Source organism: Eptatretus burgeri, chromosome 3, assembly GCF_056783735.1.
Source record: "Eptatretus burgeri isolate ZD-2024b chromosome 3, Ebu_testis_v1, whole genome shotgun sequence".
In the NCBI taxonomy this organism is placed as follows: domain Eukaryota; kingdom Metazoa; phylum Chordata; class Myxini; order Myxiniformes; family Myxinidae; genus Eptatretus; species Eptatretus burgeri.
Genome location: NC_140963.1, coordinates 6,586,400 through 6,606,399, shown reverse-complemented (window position 1 = coordinate 6,606,399; position 20,000 = coordinate 6,586,400). Strand labels below are relative to the sequence as shown.

The 20,000-nt window shown below is 46.4% G+C and overlaps 1 protein-coding gene and 1 long non-coding RNA gene across 6 annotated transcripts in view; one reads left to right on the top strand and one right to left on the bottom strand.

The window, feature by feature from the left end:
• LOC147029343 (voltage-dependent L-type calcium channel subunit beta-1-like) overlaps positions 1–20,000 on the top strand; it is a 333,734-nt gene that overhangs the window by 266,629 nt on the left and 47,105 nt on the right. For all 5 annotated transcript variants that reach the window (XM_085872338.1, XM_085872336.1, XM_085872337.1 and 2 more), the window contains 2 exons: positions 5,026–5,084; positions 18,328–18,437. In XM_085872338.1, coding sequence (XP_085728464.1) covers positions 5,026–5,084; positions 18,328–18,437 — 169 coding nt within the window. The remainder of the gene's footprint in view (positions 1–5,025; positions 5,085–18,327; positions 18,438–20,000) is intronic.
• The window catches only part of LOC147029344 (uncharacterized), an 85,618-nt gene that overhangs the window by 23,134 nt on the left and 42,484 nt on the right, over positions 1–20,000 (bottom strand). The window lies entirely within an intron of this gene.

The following is a 20,000-nucleotide window of genomic DNA, read 5'->3' as shown; positions in this document are numbered from 1 at the left end:
CCTTTTTACAGACTCGTCCCGAGTCGTCAAATTATCGTGTGCCATCATGTGTAGTTCTCCCCTAGTGTGTTTTACCTACGGATCCCTGAGTGCGACATTCATGGTATTCGTGTCCCCAAAATAAATAACCTGAGGGCTGAGTAACTAACTAAACAAACCCACTAACTCAGACGACTTAAATAAAATTGCCGGCGCTAAGACAGACATGCCGGGGGCGCACTCATATTTACAATTCACAACTTAACAACTTACAAAATTTACACGAAACCGTGGCCCAGGATCTATTCACTCTGCAAAGAGAAAAGCAGTTAGCAGGGAGCCAGGCTGCTCGCATGCAGTCTCTGGCTCAAGCAATGCAGGTGACAGGGAACGTGGCCGGCTGCTCACACGCAGTCCAAGGCCTCCCCTTTTTAAAATGAACACAGTGAACCACAACGGTGCATGGGCTGCACAAACACAGTCTCCTGGTGCGGCTGCCTGCAAGGCAGTCCCTGCAGTACACTGAACGGGCACTGACGCAAGCAACAAAAATGGAGCACGGGCTGCTCAATGCAGTTCCGTGGTGCAGATGGATGGATGGATGGATGGATGGACGGATGAACGCAAACAAACAACGGTGCATGGGCTGCTGGTGCAGTCCTGTGTTGCAGCTGCCATCAGGGCAGTCCCTGCAAATTGCGCGACGATTCTGGCGCACATGGCAATGAACAAGGGGTGGGGAAAATGCAGCACAGAACAGGGGCCAAAAGAACCGCGGTAGCAGGCATGGCATGGCAAAGGTGGACAGGCAAGGCATGACAAGGCCACTGTAGCAAATACAGCTGGCGGATGAACTGGCCGGCACAGGCCTTGCAGAACAGCTGCAGACGATCCGGCCGGTACAGGCCTCGCAGCACAAACAGCCGGCAGTGGAGCTGACCGGCACAGGCCTTGAAGTAACACAGCCAGCCGATGAAGTTGGCCAGCCTTTGCCTTTCAGTGGAGGTTGGTGGAGGGAGTGTGGTGGTGCTGGCCACTCAGAAGGTGGGCTCGGACCTACCTACTGTCTCCCTCCCAACCTATTGCCTTTGCCTGTCTCTGTCCATACCCACTTCCTTAATTTGTCAAAACCAATTTAGCCCCAATTAATTTAAAAAAAAAATTTTTTTTTTTTACTTCCCCACTAGAAATCGTCCCCTAACCCCCTTTACTGTCTCTGTTCGGCTAACCTATCGTCTCCTAGCCTACTCCCAACCCCTACGTTCCCTTCCTGGAGGGGAATAAGGGAGAGCTAGCGTCCTGTGTCGAGGCCCAACTCAAGCCAAGGATGGCCTCCTCGGAGTTCAGCGATCTAACCCAAAGTGGGTCCAGCGGCCCACAACGAGAGCGAAGGGATGGATGGTGCGGAGGGGTACACTTCCTATCTACCCTATCCATTTAACCTTTGAACTACCCCGGGGCTTTCAACAAGCGCCTCTCGCTTAAACTATTGGTTCGAGCAACCAGGATTCCCTTCGCCTGTGTTGGTGTCCTCACAATTTTGGGCCTCGCCCCCCAATTTTCTTCCCGTGCCCTCACACGGTCTCATGGCTGGGACGCGTAGCTCCCTTGGCAGGCACAACCCTATGCCGATTCTCTAGCAATGGCACCTCCGGGCACTACACTGCCTCCGAGCCTACCAGCTCCCTAAACACCAGGGAGTGCCCTCTCTGGTGACTCCCCTGAAATGCTCACGTGGCAGGCTGGCTTCCCGGGCCCCTTTCCGAGGGTCACCCATGCCCACAACACTGCCCACACGGCTAATGGCGCCCCGGGCCCCCGCACCATGCGGGCGCACCCGTGCCCACTACGCTATTCCGCCCCCCCATTGGCCCTTGGCCTACCACGGCTGACTAGCTCGGTGCCCGGGGTACCCACTCAGCGATACTCACCTATCGCAGCCACGCTCCCAGCCTGTCAACAGGGCTCCTGCACCCCTCCAAACAGGTATCGAGCTTACACTCCCACCAACAGCAAAACGACCTCCATTTTGTCAATTTGACTAACCCCCTAACTCACTCTACACTGACCCCGGGGTCCCTTGGGCGGGAGTCACTCCTCCCCCCAATCACTCATCGCACCATGCATTCCACATTCGCTCCATACACACAGACCCGCTGGCCTCACTCACTCACCAAGCACATGTTTCAATCCATCAACTCACAACTTGCACATCGCTGAATCCTGCCATTCTGCTCACTACATCCCCGAACTAACTTGTGCTCCCACGTCGGCCCTTACACTATAGCAACTACGTAGCTGAACTACATCCCCACTACACATCCACAGTCTGTCTCTGTCTCCAAATAATCCCATAAATCCATTTCCTAACCTAAAGCTCACCTAAATCCCTCGACCTAATCCATTCCACGGACTCCATGAGGACTTACCCCTGCCCCATGAAGCTGGTCAAGCTAAGCCAACCCTTCCCCCTCACTTGTTCCATCCTGTGCCCTGGACCAGGGGATCTTCCACCCCTGCCCAGGGAATCCTGTTCACCTGAAAGCGAGGCTTGCTTTTTTTTTTAAATGCGCAGCACCAGCGCGGCAACTCGCAACCTGCGCACCAGTGCGGCAATTCACAGCCGCGCACCTTTTGCGTGATATCATGGCAGCTGTTCGCGTCCCTCGTCCCTCTTGGACGGTACCACCCGGCAGGGGCGCACCCTCCTGCCGGATTCCAACCATACACGCAGCCATGACGTCACTTGGCGCATAAAAAAACACAAGCCTTGTGTCTCGAGGGGTTCCCCACGCGAACACATGTGCTCTGCTCGTTGGAGCTTAACATACACGCTTGCGTGGAGAACCCGTCCAGTCCAAATCCGAAATCCTGCCTAACCTTTGTCCGTCCGTGGGATCGGCAACATCCACCGCCGGCGTTTCCGGACCGGGTTTCACTCCCGCAAGCGAGCACATGGCGGCCTCGTGCGTTGCACGGCCCGAACCTCGCGCTCGCTGCCGTGTAAACCCGGCGCGGTCCCCAAAACAGCTACGGCCGCTACCCGACCCCTGTCTATGTGTCGTAGTCGTCGGCTCCATTCAACCCACGCACACCTGCGTGTCACGACACTCACACACCACTCCATGACATTCACACCGGGAGATGCGGCTGCGTGCTCCCACATGCAGACCGTCATCTCCCTTCCATACCGCTCTCTCACACACACGGTCTCCCTCACACGGACCATACCACTCACACACGCGGTGACACTCACGCGCGGTGTCTCACTCATACACAGGCTTCCACTCACACCTGGATTCGTGCTGGGAGGCACGCACTCCGGCACACTTGTGACCACACCACTCACACACGGGGGTGCACTCACACCTTGCACCACACACACCGGGACAACACTCATAACCACACACACCAGGACATTCACGCTGGGGACTCGCGCTACCACAAGGGGTTCCGGGGTCTCTATACCCCCCAAGCTCTCTGTGCACCCGTCCACAGCACAGCACCCGTCCCCGCTTAGCACGACCGAACCCACCTAGAGATATCTATGGAGATATCTCACCTGAGGGTCCTTTATGGTGTAATGCGAATTTCCACAGCCGTAACACTACATATATATATATATATATATATATATATATATATATATATATATATATATATATATATATATATATATATATATATATATATACATTAAATAGTGTGTTATTCCATGAAGATCTGTATTAAATCTACTTTAATCCAGATTTTCCTGTTGATTTTAAAGATTACTTGAGGGGACAGTAAAGTGACTATTACATCAAGAAAAATGAAATGAATATGCAAAATAACCAATCAGTAGCTTTTCAAACGGAAGTGGCCACTGTAAACGGGAAGCAGACAGATGCACAGATAGACAGCACGGTTTGAAACATATATATATATATATATATATATATATATATATATATATATATATATATATATATATATATATATATATATATATATATATATATATATATATATATATATATATATATATATATATGTAAGATTAAAAGCTGTGTCAAGTGGATCGATGTAATTGTGCACAAGAGGTGTAAAACCATCATTAACCCAAGTTACGAGCACTAAACTGTGAATTTTTCGACATTTTCGTTCTTATAACTTGGGTTGCTGATGATACCCTGACGACTGAATTTTTTTGCAATTAAGCATGGTCTCCTTCTCGTCTCAGTTCCAGCTCGGTTGTTACGCGTTTCCTGTTCATCTGGAGCTTAGTTTGTGTTGCTTCGGGGGGGGGGGGGGCATGTCGCAACCCCTCTTTGCTTCAGTACAGAGGTCTGTTTCTTTGTGATGTTGCGGTCTTCTTCACTCGAGAAGTTTCACACTCGATTATTTTTGGTTCATATTCCGGCTGCTTGTTGTGGCCGTAAAGATTTCGCTTTCAGTCTTGAATGGGTCTGTGTCCTTTTATGGCCTTTTTGGAATGGTTCAAAGTCATTGTTGGACATTTTTCAGTTTCATCCAGCGTTATTTTTTTTTCCATCTTCTTTGGCTTTCCCTCAAGGGCCCTTATGGGCTCTGGTTGTTTGTCAGGTGTCACACATCCAGACATTGTAAAGCATCATGTGCTCATAAAGGAACATTGAAACTTGGTTGCAAACAACTTAAGGGCCCTGACATACACCAGCATGACAGTGCTTCTTGGCACACTGCTTTGCTTGCCAGGAATCACTTCAACGAAACAAATATCGCCGGCCCAGATCAGCCCTGACAAAATAACTACTCTGGTATGTCTTGGAGCACTGCCTGAGGGCCAATCGACAGACTACAATCCATTGTTGAACTAACACGTTCTCTGAACGACAAAGGATACAATTTTTTGTCTGACAGCACCCAAAATTGGGTTAAGAGTTTCTGTGTGACAGGGTCCAACTTATCAAATATGAAATCAAATAAATGGTTGATAATAATTCATTGTCCTGCATATAATACTCTCTTCCTCTCCCAACACATTTGATAATATATTTTTTTTTTCTTTTCCATTGCCACATGTAGGTCACGGACATGATGCAGAAAGCGCTTTTTGATTTTCTCAAGCACAGGTTTGAAGGAAGGTAAGATTGATTGTTATGCTTGTTTTCAATTCACGGCTTTAAACTCACATAATAATCTCTGTCTTTGGATCATTAGTTTTAAAATCAAAAATGAGTGGAATTGGAAAGAGAGTACAAAACGAGCGCACACACGACGAACCAGGAAAACATAGTCCGCCAAGAAGGCTCTCGAGTCATGACCAATGTTTCCATCACCGAGTGACGTTTAATATCGAGGAGGATCCGACCATACGGAGCCTGCACAGTGCTAGGATCCGACCATACGGAGCCTGCACAGTACTAGGATCCGACCATACGGAGCCTGCACAGTACTAGGATCCGACCATACGGAGCCTGCACAGTACTAGGATCCGACCATACGGAGCCTGCACAGTACTAGGATCCGACCATACGGAGCCTGCACAGTACTAGGATCCGACCATACGGAGCCTGCACAGTGCTAGGATCCGACCATACGGAGCCTGCACAGTACTAGGATCCGACCATACGGAGCCTGCACAGTACTAGGATCCGACCATACGGAGCCTGCACAGTGCTAGGATCCGACCATACGGAGCCTGCACAGTACTAGGATCCGACCATACGGAGCCTGCACAGTACTAGGATCCGACCATACGGAGCCTGCACAGTGCTAGGATCCGACCATACGGAGCCTGCACAGTACTAGGATCCGACCATACGGAGCCTGCACAGTACTAGGATCCGACCATACGGAGCCTGCACAGTACTAGGATCCGACCATACGGAGCCTGCACAGTACTAGGATCCGACCATACGGAGCCTGCACAGTACTAGGATCCGACCATACGGAGCCTGCACAGTGCTAGGATCCGACCATACGGAGCCTGCACAGTGCTAGGATCCGACCATACGGAGCCTGCACAGTGCTAGGATCCGACCATAAAGAGCCTGCACAGTGCTAGGATCCGACCATAAAGAGCCTGCACAGTGCTAGGATCCGACCATAAAGAGCCTGCACAGTGCTAGGATCCGACCATACGGAGCCTGCACAGTACTAGGATCCGACCATACGGAGCCTGCACAGTACTAGGATCCGACCATACGGAGCCTGCACAGTGCTAGGATCCGACCATACGGAGCCTGCACAGTACTAGGATCCGACCATACGGAGCCTGCACAGTACTAGGATCCGACCATACGGAGCCTGCACAGTGCTAGGATCCGACCATACGGAGCCTGCACAGTGCTAGGATCCGACCATACGGAGCCTGCACAGTGCTAGGATCCGACCATACAAAGCCTGCACAGTGCTAGGATCCGACCATACAAAGCCTGCACAGTGCTAGGATCCGACCATACGGAGCCTGCACAGTGCTAGGATCCGACCATACATAGCCTGCACAGTGCTCGGATCTGATCATACATAGCTTGCACAGTTGTGGGATCCGACCATACATAGCCTGCACAGTTGTGGGATCCGACCATATGTAGCCTGCAAAGTTCGAGATTCCGACCATACATAGCTTACACAGTCGTAGATTCCAATGATGCATGAGCTGCACAGGAGTAGGTTCTGACCAGACATGACCTGCACAATTGTAGGTTGCGACCATACGTGACCTACAAGTAGTAGGTTCCAATCATATATGACCTGCACAGTAGTAGATTCCGACCATACATGACCTGCACAGTAGTAGATTCCGACCATACATGACCTGTACATTAGTAGATTCCGACCATACATGACCTGTACATTAGTAGATTCCGACCATACATGACCTGTACATTAGTAGATTCCGACCATACATGACCTGTACATTAGTAGATTCCGACCATACATGACCTGTACAGTAGTAGATTCCGACCATACATGACCTGTACATTAGTAGATTCCGACCATACATGACCTGTACAGTAGTAGATTCCGACCATACATGACCTGTACATTAGTAGATTCCGACCATACATGACCTGTACATTAGTAGATTCTGACCAGACATGACCTGTACATTAGTAGATTCCGACCATACATGACCTGTATATTAGTAGATTCTGACCAGACATGACCTGCACAGCAGTAGGTTGCGACCATACGTAGCACAGTCCTTGTCGGTGACCGCAATGTTGGACCTGAAGCTCATTGCGAGTTGACCGTTTCCTGGTTGGCTGTTCACAAGATGAACATCACGGCTTTTCCTTTCTCGTGGCATTTTCCGCATTTTGTTTTTGTGAAGTAGGTGACAATTTTCAAACTGATGTTGCTGTAAACAGGTAGACAAACTTGATTTTTTAAAATTTATTATTTAGTTCACTTATTTGGTGTGATCTGTGTCAAAATAAAATGCAGGTCAGACATTTGGCTGAGACGAAAGAACTGTTAACTCTCATTCATGTTCATCTTGGCTCAAGGGTATTATGTGAAATTAACTCCAAAAACTAACACTGGTATTTAAATATGCCTGGTGTTGGTTAATGGTCAGGGTGGTGGGCTTGTGGATCCTAGCGTCCTGAGTTCAAATCCTGCTCTCCGTTAAATTAATACCAGGTGGGATAGACTCAGCCTGTCGTCCTTCCGAGGTCAGCAAAATGAGTCCCAGCTTGCTGGGATGATTGAGCCATTCGAGTATCCTGCGCTCGAGTGGCGACCCGTCCAGGATTGTGTCCAATAACCAAGGAAACTGCTTCGGCAGCACCGACGCTCTGTACAGAGTATGGTCCCAATGGATGGATGGATGGATGGATGGATGGATGGATGGATGGGATTTATATTAACATGTTAAATTGATTTTTATTCAAGTTAATCTTTAAATATCATTCTGGGCCGGTCTGTTGCTTTGCCTTTTGTGAGCTTTACTTTCAATCTAATTAATTTGCCAGTTTGTTTGTTTGTTGATAATTTTATTTATTGTTACCCATCTTGCTTTGTTCCGTATCATTTGTGTGTATTAAGTTCTTGTTTTTGTGTTTTCTTTTTGCGTGTACGTATAATGGCGCTTCCACCTACTCGCTCTGTGCTTTCTGGGGTGGTGCGGTCCGCTCGATCCAAACAATAATTGTAAATTTGATTTCGTACTATTCTGTGAAAAAAGAGATGTTATTTTGAATTTGATGAAATTGAATATCTACGCACTTTGTCCAATTTTCAGGTGCTCCTGGACCAAATACGTACTCACGTGGCATGTTGAATCGTCACCCAAATTTTCTTCATTCTCTTGTACTTTCTCTTTGCCATCTTTGTATTTCCAAAAGCCTTATTTCCCAAACTCATCAATTACAAAAAAAAAACAACCAGTAATCCTTTAACAATTACAATTATCCCACCTTCTCGTGGGGTCAGACAGGGAGAGTTGTTCTTTGCTGAAGTCTTTCATGAACTGGCTGGCCAGGCTTGTTATTAGACTGAAGGTGATTTTGGGCAAGATGTTGGAATTTGCTCAAACTTCTGACCGTAACTCGCAAACTCTTCATGAAGGACAACGTGGGATCTCGAACGTCCACCAACTAGCGCCAGCAGATGTGACACCGAGCTTCCCGTCCGTCCGAGGAAGGCACACTTTGTAAATTCAGGTCGGGAATCAAACCCACCAGACAGCACAAAGGCAAGTGAGCGCAACACCGCTGTACCATTGTGTCGAACCTCATCAATTGAAAGAAGGAAATTATTTAATATATAATTACACTTTGCTGTCACAGTCTCCTTTTCAGTTCCAAACCCTTTATGTTTCCCTTCGTCTCTCGACTCCCCCTCTCCTGCTCATCATCCCTTCATGCAAACCCTCTTCATCCTCTGCCCATTTTTCCTTCTCACATATCAAGGCCTGACACATTTACCTCGTTGCTCTGCCAAAAAGGCCAATGTGGGTGGCTTGGCAGTATCTTCACCACAATGGCAGATTAATCCGAGCTCCTTTTGCATCACCAGTCCTCCTTTCTACTCTCTCCTCCACCACCCCCTCCACTGGCACCGCACGGTCTTTCTTCACTTCACTCATTCTCTGCCCCACTTCCGAATCTGTTTTGTCTTTGTTTTTTTCATCCATCCAAGCTGGTCTGGAATGCAAAGCATACACAACATCATGTGACCAATTGCATATCGGCATGCAGTTATTTTGAACCCCCCCACCCCACCCCCAAAATAGGTATTTGTTCTCTTCTCCGAAACTGCACACGCAATCTCAATGAAACTTGACCACAACCTTCATCACCCATGATATACCAAAGTTTGTTCACGGCATTAAATATTTCAGGGTCTAACGGGGTCTGCCGGGGGTTAGAGTGACTGTTGCTCCTGATCCAGGTGAGCTTCAGGACAGGTGGTCCTCTATTTTTTGTCCTGTGCTCTCTACCCCACAGCCTCTATACAATCCTAACCACTCTCCCCCCTCCACAACAATATGGATTACATCAGGCTTTGTCTTCTTCCGTAACAATATCTTCATTTCTTCACATTGCTTTCCATTCTTCCATCAATGATCTCAACCTGAAGTCTCTCTTTATCAACATGCACTCTGTTTTCTATTCATACCATACAGGTTACCTATTTTTTGTGGGTTTTTAAATTTTTTTTGCTTGTTTTATCACTGCATTTTAAGATTCATGGAGGAACTTGTACGTACATTACACGTAGGGTAGGTACATTAATGTAATTTGCCATGAATTCGAGGACAAAATAATGTGGACAAATCTTCAAAGTTTATGGGATTTTAACCTTGCACATCAGCATTGTGAGCTGTGTCCTCACATGGAAGTTCCAAGAAGGACGAGGCATAACAGACCTGTTCATTGTCTCGGTATGTTGAGTTTTACAACCATTATGCCAGCTGAAGGCCAGAATACGAGACTCTCACCACTATTCCATACGTCCATCCATCCATCCATCCATCCATTGGGACCATACTCTGTGCAGAGCGTTGGTGCTGCCTAAACAGTCTCCTTGGCTATTGGGCACAATCCTGGACGGGTCGCCACTCCGACACAGGATACCAGGAAGATGGCACTCATTTTGCGACCTCGGAAGGATGACAGGCAGTCAACCCCACCTGGTATTAATTCAACAGCTGAGGGGGATTTGAACTCAGGGCCCTAGGATCCAACACCCACCACCCTAACCATTAAGCCAACACCAGGCATACACCACTATTCACTACACCACAACAGTCTTTCTTCTACAACTACTACTACTACTACTACTTGTTCAACAGCCATTTCCCCATATTAGCGGGCTGATCGAATGACGACACCCCTCCACTTCGTCCTGTTTTAAGCATCCTTCTCCATGAACCACAACAACTGCACATCTTTACTGATCACATCCTTTCAGGCCTGTTGTGGTGTTTCCCTCTCCACTACTAAACGAGTGATTTTCTTGACAGACTCATCTTCTGTCTTTCTCGCCACATGTTCAAACCACTTTAGTCTTCTCTTTCTCAGTTTTTAACCCTTTAATGGCCGACGCAAAATTACAGCCATATTCTATTTTGTTTTCATAAAATATTCTGCCAACAGTCTTCGTTTCAACAAGATCTTTCAGTTTTCTAAGGTCATATTGGCTCGAGAATTCAACTCCAACACGCAACAGACAATTCAACATGATCACTGAGCCAGCACTTAATGATTGGCAACAAAAGACGCAAGAAGGCTTTTTGTTTCAATTCCTCAGCAGCAGACAGGACAGAAGTAATTACAGTATAAACCTCCTACATTCCCCCAAATAATCAGGTAATTTACCCCTCCCTGATGACCAGAATACTCCTCCCCGGCCCCCACCTCCCACCTCCCACCTCCCAAACGCCAAAGAAATGAAGTATAAAGCAATGTAAGATGACAGAAGACACGTGAAGACTGGTATTGAATTTCAGATAAATTACGTATAATATCAATCCTCCTAGATGTTTCTGACACTCGCTGTCTTGGCTCTGAGATATGCAACCTTCGGTACATGGTAATTCGGTACATGGTACATGGTAATTAAAAACCTGGTGTTGGCTTCGTGGTTTGGGGTGGTGGCTTGGGATCCTAGGGTCCTGAGTTCAAGTTCCGTTGGCTGCTGAATTAACACCAGGGTGTTGACTCATCCTGCCATCCTTCTGAGGTCAGAGAAATGAGTACCAGTGTAGCAGCCAAAAAAGGCTGCACATGAAGGGACAGGGTATCAACTGATTGATTAAACCTGCGATTGGTGTGGCATAGGCATGATGGGCCACATGGCCTCCTGCTGTGCCTTAATTCCTTGTAAATCCTTGTAAATCTCAGTCGTCTGCAGATGCAACGCATACTGAGGCGGCCATTGGTGCGCCCACACGACACGATCTCTAAACACGCTTTCGGAATCGGAGGGGGGGAGAGTAAGCGCGGCACCAACTTCTCAACTTTGTGGGTCCAGCCCATGAATGTAACACACGGGAGACATGGATGGAGAGAGTGGGATTGGTTCCAGACGCTGGCTTAGTCATTCACACGCATAATGTGGAATTGTGCTGCATCAAATGTTGGAGGTAGAGTTTCTTGAGACCGCCCCATGCAGAATACTTGACCCGCACCTCAACGCAACTGTCTACATCTGGTACTCCATACAGTTTGCAGTTGAGAACCCTGGATGAATTGATGATGTCATCGGTAATTTCACCTTTGCCTAGACTGTCCAGCAGGTCATGGTGTTCCTTGAACACTGGTCAAGCAGTCGACTTGCTGTGACCGAAGCATTGAGACACACTGTCAACCCCGCGAAGGAATGAAAGCCAAGTATCACGTCGACTTGAGGGGCTGTCAAGTGCTTTCGAACATCATGCACTGGAATAAACTTGGGGGTCGTGGCAGTGCCAGATTTCCGACACAAATATCAACATGGAATTTTGTCGTCATAGGCAAGCAATAGCACCAGTACATCAGTGTATGAAGGCAGTGGAGTACAAGATGGGTATCAGCCTCCTCGTGATCCACTTCATGTGCTGTTACATCAAGCTCCTGGTGTATAGTCTTTGCCATTGTAGGTTCTGCAAATCCTCCAGAGACAACAACAGTTTTGTTTGTTGGGCTGTTGTCAATAATGTGATCAGATAGAAACAAGGCAAGATCGTTGTTTTATTCCAGTTCCATAAAGTTTGACCAATTTGTTGGCAGTGGAACTATGCGACTTTCTTCACGACATCTCTCAGGTTGTAAGCTGTGTTTGCGTTTCAATGTTGTTCACACTTTGATGGAGTCTTTCCAATATCTATCAAATGCTTATACCATGTTGTATACCGTTTTGGAAATTTTTTTCTGCACATTCGGTAAACGTCGTTTTGCCTAGTGGCTTTCCCAGAGCCATTGCCAATGCTTGGCCATCAATGACTAAGCAGGCTATCCCACTTTAAGCCACAGTTGTCAGGGTAGTGACATCACTGGTTAGCATGTTGGCGAGCAGTGATTTATTTATTTGTTTATTTATTTATTTTGTATACCTTGTCGAGGCTCGTATGAGAGCTAGCACACAACGCACAGCAAGGGGGGGGGCAAGAGACAAGAGGGGCGGGAGTGGGAAGGACAAAACAGTGGGGGAACAGAGTCATTAGGAGATCTGTGAAAGGGAGAGGGATGGGGTGGGGAACATGGGGAATAGAAGATGGACATTACAGGGACTTTCAGGAAGGAAAGCAGGGAATTTGAAGGAGGTGGGTTTGGGGTGGATTAACGGGGGTGGAAAAGATCGAGGTTTTGGATGGGGGAAGATAAGAGGTAGTGGTGAACGGCTGTATTGGCAGTGTGTAGGCTTCCTTCGGTTTCTGCTTGCGACAGTGGCACTGGCATCAGCTCGTGCTGTAAGATTTTGGCTCGGTGAACTGTGTGTCCTGATCTGTAAGCAGTTATTTATCTTTGTGAGATATTTCTGTCCGGTTTAATAGAATTCTGCTTGCCTTTTGTTTTGTCTCCTACGATACCACGATACGATAGTTTGGTTTGGTCTACGACGAGGCAAATGTTGGAGCCTTATTCTTCTGTATGGGTACACATACATATATAAACGTACAAGGTAGGATGCTCGTACACATACATTGTTTGGTACGACCTGGTAAAAATCACATCCAAAGTAAGCACAAAATATATAAGGCAAAATAATGAATCTGAGCGAGTGGGGTATTTTGGGACCCTGGATACAATTTTCTTGTTGAAAATGAAAACTAAAAAAAAATTAAAAACAATATCCAATTATCACGACTGAACGATGTTCTTTTTGGTCGATTTTTTTTATTGACAATATCAAAACTCCAGTGCGTGAGTCAAGTGAACGTGCTGAAAAATGGCCATTATTTTGTCAGTCATTAAAGGGTTAAAAACTCAAAATCAAATCTGGCAAACAGTTGATTCGGATTGAGCACACCGAAATATGTTTAGTGAGAACCAGGGCCCACCATGAGGATGAAATGCTTCCATTGTTCATATTTTTTTTTCTTCAAATTTGACCCTGTCTATGAGTTTCCATCTATAAATGTTTATATTCCTCTCTATTCATCTGTTCTTTACTCTTCCTCCACTTATTTTATGCATTCTTATTCTTAGCTGTTGCTTCCTGAACATTAGCATTCCACCACCATGCTTCCCTCTCCTTTTGTACATTTCTCGTCGTCATCTCACGTGCCTCCTCACCTACGGTCTTCCATGTATCCCTTCCACGAACTGCATGTATTCGCCCCCCAAAAAAGCATCTACCCCAATTACATCCACTTGTTCTTATTCCTTGCTCAACTTCTCCTCCTATCTCTCCCTATTCTCTCTCTCTCTCCCTCAGTTTCCAAACTTTCACTCCAGGCCTGCGTTTCACACACTTGCCCATATCTTCGGTCTTAATCCTTAGGTCACCAACAACGAATCTGTGTTGTGTCCAACATTATTCATCAGGCGTCACTTTCACATTCACAACACTTCCTCTGAGACTCCGAGGTACCAACAAACAATCAACCCGATTCTTCGATTCTCCACTCATGTACAGTACGTCACCAGCTGTTCTGCCCTTTTCTTAACACGAGTATCAAGTACACACACACACACACACACACACACACACACACACACACACACACACACACACACACACACACACACACACACACACACACACACACACACACACACACACACACACACACACACACACACACACACACACACACACACACACACACACATACACACACACACACACACACATCTGTTGCTTCTTCCATTTCTAATAAACATTCACCTGCTGTATTTCTTTCTCCACACCCCAAATCCCCCATGCACTCCCTCAAATCCACCTGTCTTTTCTCCTGCATGTCCATTTACCTCCCCACCGAGTATTAAAATCCCAGAAACATCTGCTTTTTGCACAACATAATCTAATTCTCTCAATCTCATCTGCTGCACACAACATACAGACGGTGGACCCAAAAAATTGGAAACACCAGGGTACACTGTCTGTACAACATGTATGCAAAGTATGGGGCTACCACACTAAGTGTCACATATGTAACTATCCAGCAAGTGAAATATGCAAATCTCTTCCTGGCAGCCCTCTCGTCGTGTATATGTAACTGGGCTGCTGCTCCAGCCTGGGATTAAGAGCCAGCATGGCCGCAACAGAAGACCTCGATGACTTTGAATGAGATGTAATTGTTGGTGCGCATTTGTCAGGTTCTTCAGTAACAAAGGCTCTGGTAATTGCTACCTTGTCTTTTTGTTATTACTACGAACCATCTCAAAGGTGATGTCAGCTGGGAAAAAGAAGGAAAGATGTCATCATCGAAGGGCAACAGTGGGCGGAAGCGCATACTCGATAAGTATGATGCACGGGCATTAGTCCGGACTGTGAGGCGAAACAGGATAGCAATGGCAGACAAACTGTGTGCGGGGTTCAACGTGGGTCATAAGCAACCTGTATCATCAGAAATGGAAAGAAGAGAACTTCATTTGGCGGGATTCCATGTGCTATGGACAAACCGCTCGTAACACCTGGCAACACCCGTTTGTAAGTCCAGTGGTGCAAGGAACATAGGCAATTGACTGCTGAGCAGTGGAGGAATGTGATATGGTCTGATGAGTCATCCTTCACCATGTTCTCGACTGTTGAGTGCCTGCTTCCAACAGTAAAAGGTTCTGGTGGTTCCATAATGGTGTGTCTTCTGACATGGCCTGGGTCCACTCATTGCATTAGAAGGCAGGGTTGATGCAGTGCGCTATGTTACCATCCCGAGCGATCATCTGCATCCCATAATGCAGAATTTCTTCCTTGCTGGGAAGGTGTCTTTCAGGATGACAATGCTCGAGTCCACAGGGCACTTTTTTGTCACTGGATGGTTTGAGGAGCACGAGGACTAAGTTACCCATCCTCCGTGTCTCTCCCAATAACCAGACAACAATTCCATTGAGCATTTGTGGGACTGTGTGGAAAGGTGCCAAAGACAGCAGTTTCCATCTCCATCAAACCGAGGTGAATTGGAGGACTTCCTTTTTTTTTTTTTGTACAACTTGTCGAGGCTCGTATCAGAGCTAACCAACAACGCACAGCAAGGGGGGGCATGAGACGAGGGGTGGGAGTGGGAAGGACAAACCAGTGGGGAACAGACACATTAGGGGATGTGTGGAAGGGAGAGGGATAGGTGGGGAACAGGGGTATACAAAATGGACATTCCAGGGACTTTCAGGAAAGAAAGCAGGGAGTTTGAAGGAGGTGGGTTTAGGATGGATTAATGAGGGTAGAAAAGATCGAGGGTTTGAATGGGGGATGATAAGAGGTGGTGGTGAACAGCTGTTTTGAAGGCCTGGAGGGAAGAATGGGAATGAATAGAGTGAGGGAGTTTATTCCAGAGGCGGAAAAAAAGAGGAATGAAAAAGTGAAGGTGAGCAGTGATTCGTGATTTTGGTAGTTTTACCAGAAGGGGGTTGTTGGCGGACCTTGAGCACCCTGCAGAAATGTGGTGGGGACAAATTGCAGACAGAGCGAGGGGGGTGGCGAGACCAGAGAGGAGACGGTAGATGACAGAAAGACCACCGACCTGCCTGCAGTGAGAGAGGGAGAGGCCCAAAGACTCAGCCTCATCGTGGGAGATGTCAATGATCCAAAATGCCTTGGATTCCACAGCGTGAAGCCGAGAAAGTTGAGAGGCAGGAGCACCAGCCCAGATGTGAGAGCAGTACTCCATCAGGCTGCGGACAAAAGCTTTGTAAGTGATCAGGAGCTCAGGTGGGCCGAGGAAGGACTTTGCATGACGGAGGATTCCCAGTTGGCGACTGGCTTTGGAGGCTCGATTGGAAATGTGGCTTTCCCAGGAAATAACATGGCTGATAATGAGACCCAGAAGCTTGAAAGGAAGGACTTCTTCAAGAGGATTGTTGAGAAAGTGGATGGGGGGGGGGTTCCAAATGGTCCTTTTGGAAAGACAAAGTGAGAATGTGAGATTTGTCAGGATTGAAAGACATGTTCCACGTGTTGGACCAGTTTGTTATTTTATCCAGATCTGCAGAGAGTGAAGAAGCTGCTGCTTGCCAGTCTGAGGGATGACAGATGGTATGCCAGAGGGTGGGGTCATCGGCAAAGAGATAAAGAGGATTTTCCAGAGAGTCGGAGAGATAATTGAGGAAAACCAGAAATATAACAGGGCCAAGAATGCTGCCTTGAGGAACTCCAGCCTGCACAGGAAGAGGGGATGAAAGAACGGCCACATGTTGACTGTCACAGGAGAGGATGTCTGCGAGCCATGAGTGAAGATGGCCTTGGATACCATAGGAAGAGAGTTTGGTGAGCAGGGCAGGGCGCCAGACTGTGTCAAAGGCACGAGATATGTCTTGGGATATGGCTCTGATTTCATGTCCGGCATTGAGGACCTCCATCCATTGTTGGGAAAGCAGAAGCAGCATATCCAGGGTCGAGTGACCTGGTCTGAAACCAAATTGATTCTTCCTTGTGGAAGAATGGTGCCGTATTCCTGGATAACCGTTCCAGATCCTTCTTGACTCCATGCCACATCGTATCCAAGCCTTCTTGGATGGACGTGGCAGCTCAACGCCTTACTTGGTGACATTCGATTGTTGTTTCCTTTTTTCTTCTTTTTTCTGACCTATATATCTACCTTTCTCCTTCTTAACATTTCCACCACGTCCTAACTTCTCCTACTCATTGTTCCCACATTAACTGCACCAACCCTCAATACAACCTCTTACCACCTTATTTTCCCTGTGCTCCAGGGGCTGATGAACAGCATCCAGCTGTTTGCCATCATATTGCGGATTGGGATTACCATGGTAATCAAGTCAATTTCCCCAGGTTTGTCCACCTTTATGTTTGACATAGGCAGGTAGACCTGGCTGTACCCCACTCATTCATTACTGCCATCATTAAAAAAAAAGTCTTTATGCATCTCAGAAAGACAACAAAGTCTTTCTGCCATAAATAATCTGTTATCTTTCCTTTTTTTGAATGGTGCCGAAGCTTACTTATGGCTTTGATCTAATTTTTTTGTTCACATCCTCTCGGTTTGCAAGAACCTCAGATTACGTGCGAATGAACTTCTTCTCCTGGCTTGCTTCTGGGAGATTAAGAACCACCTTTACCCTCGTGCGTCAATTCATCACCTCCCATGTACAGCTCTCTTGCTCTATATCCAGGCCTTGATACACAGAGTCGTTTGGAAAGTTTGTTGCCATCCAACAAATTGCCTTCCCAGGCCAGAAGTTGAATCCACCACAGCTCACCTTGCATATCTCCACATGGTTCAAGACAATTGTGTGTCATCCATTGTTGCACCACAACCCATCACCATGTCTAAAATCTGAGATTCATGATCAATCCCCGTTCTTCACAACTTGATACTGTATTTCCCACGAAGAGGTCCAGCATTATGCTGGACTCCTTATCCATCTCTTCTCTCTTTTGTAGACTTTGTTTGTTGAGTATGGTCTGTCATATTATTTTCTCCAGTATTCGAGACAGCAAGCAGCCCCATGCCGTCTCTTGTTGTCCTTCGTTCCCACTTGTGAGGTTTTCTCGTGTCACTAACGTTGCTTCATTGTCAACCGATTCAATGAGCACTAACATGTATCTGCATGTAAATAATAAGAACTATTTCACTGAAAGTTTTTGTTGTTTTTTTTTTTTTTCCAATCAGTGGCAGTGTTATGTATTATGATGTGAATATAATATAATTAATTATTTTTGTAATTCCACTCACCTACCGAGTTGTTTCATTTTATCGAAAGTAACCGCTGCTGTGTTACAAGGTATTGCTGGATTTCTCGGCTATAATATAAACTGTGATGCGACCTACAGGATCTCCATCACCCGCGTCACAGCTGACATATCTCTGGCAAAGCGCTCGGTGCTCAACAACCCCAATCGGCGTCCCATTATTGAGCGTTCCAACACGCGCTCCAGCATGGGTGAGCCACGTAGTGGTTCAAACCACTGGCACCTCCACTGAGCTACAGCCTTCTTAACACATACAATGATCAGACTTGCTCTTACTTTACCACAATGAGTTTTATTTTTGATACTGGATCGTTTTTTTTAAAAAAAAAACTTTAAACTGAGATTTTTTTTCTTTTAACATTTTTTGCTATAAATATTTTTTTTTTAAATGAGATCATTGCAAAAAAAAAAAAAAAAGAACCCCGTACATAAAAGATTTTTCAAATGTACGAATACGAAAGGTCAAAAAGATTCATCAATTTGAAAAAAATAGATATTTTGGATATCTTAGCATTTTACTGTGAAATTACCTGTGAACACGTTTACGAGAAAATAAGAGTTGTACATAAACATTGAGCATGCAAGTTTGTTTCCTACTTTCGACAGCGTGCATGTTGGCAAAGAGAGGCTTGAAGATGGAAGTTTATTTCATGAACCAGACGGGAAATTGCTGACATTGGGTGCACAAAGGAACACATTGAAGGAATGCAGGAAATATATGTGATTCAGCGTGGACGGATGGCCAAAGATGCAGGCAATGAGCTTTTACTTTGATGCCCCATAAGAAATGAAAAGATTGAACGCTCGGAGATATAAAATACCGTAAGTGATAAACAAGGTAGAGGTGAACAGAAAACCTGAACTTTAGGGATATGTTGACCAGGATTGTGCTACGATATGAACTTGCGCAACTTGCTCTACTAACACGAGGAAGGCTTAGTGGATGTAAGATGAGAAGAACACCAGATTTCCGAAAGGCCACTAAAGTCACGTGGCTTAGTGTCGCTTTCAAGCATTGTGTTCAAAAGGTTGTATCGATTTTTTTTATTTTTATTTTTTCTATTCCACCGGTGGGGGGAGAGAAGATCTCTTTTCAGATGCAAGCACCAAATTCTGTTAGAGGCCTTTTGGGTCCAAATAAGAAATTCTGGGCAAGTAGACCTGAATGTTGCCACATATGACATCAAAAGGATGTCCATGCTCGAAGGTCAACTATCTCAGATTGTTAACACTGCCCTGAAAAATCTGAAAGCACCATCTTGAGAAATGCTGGCTTTTATGCAGATAAGAAAAAGAGTTCTCATTGTTTGCCTTCTCGTTGAACTGTCTCATTATTCTTCCTTTTCTTCTTCTTCTTCCCAATTATTCTCACGTCATTGTGGGATTGTTCGGGAAGAAATTTTGACCCAAGACTTTTACAAACCGGCTGGCCAGGTCCGACGCTCAACTAAGCGGTGTGGGAAATCATTTGTAATTTCGTCATGGCACCAGCGAGAACTTGGCTACTCTTCGCGAAAGACGCCATGGGATCTTTAACATCCACCAACTAATGGTGGCAGACGGGATTCCAATTTGGCGTCCGTCCGAGATACGGCACACACATTGATGAATCACTCTGCTGGTGAAACACCAGGTTGACAGCTTATAACTGGGTCGCGATTTGAAACTAGGCTAGACAGCTTGGAGCTGAGTGTGGGTGCCTCGAGGCCATCCTGCCAGCCCTTCGAGTTGAACTCAAGCTTTGTAGGTGTTTG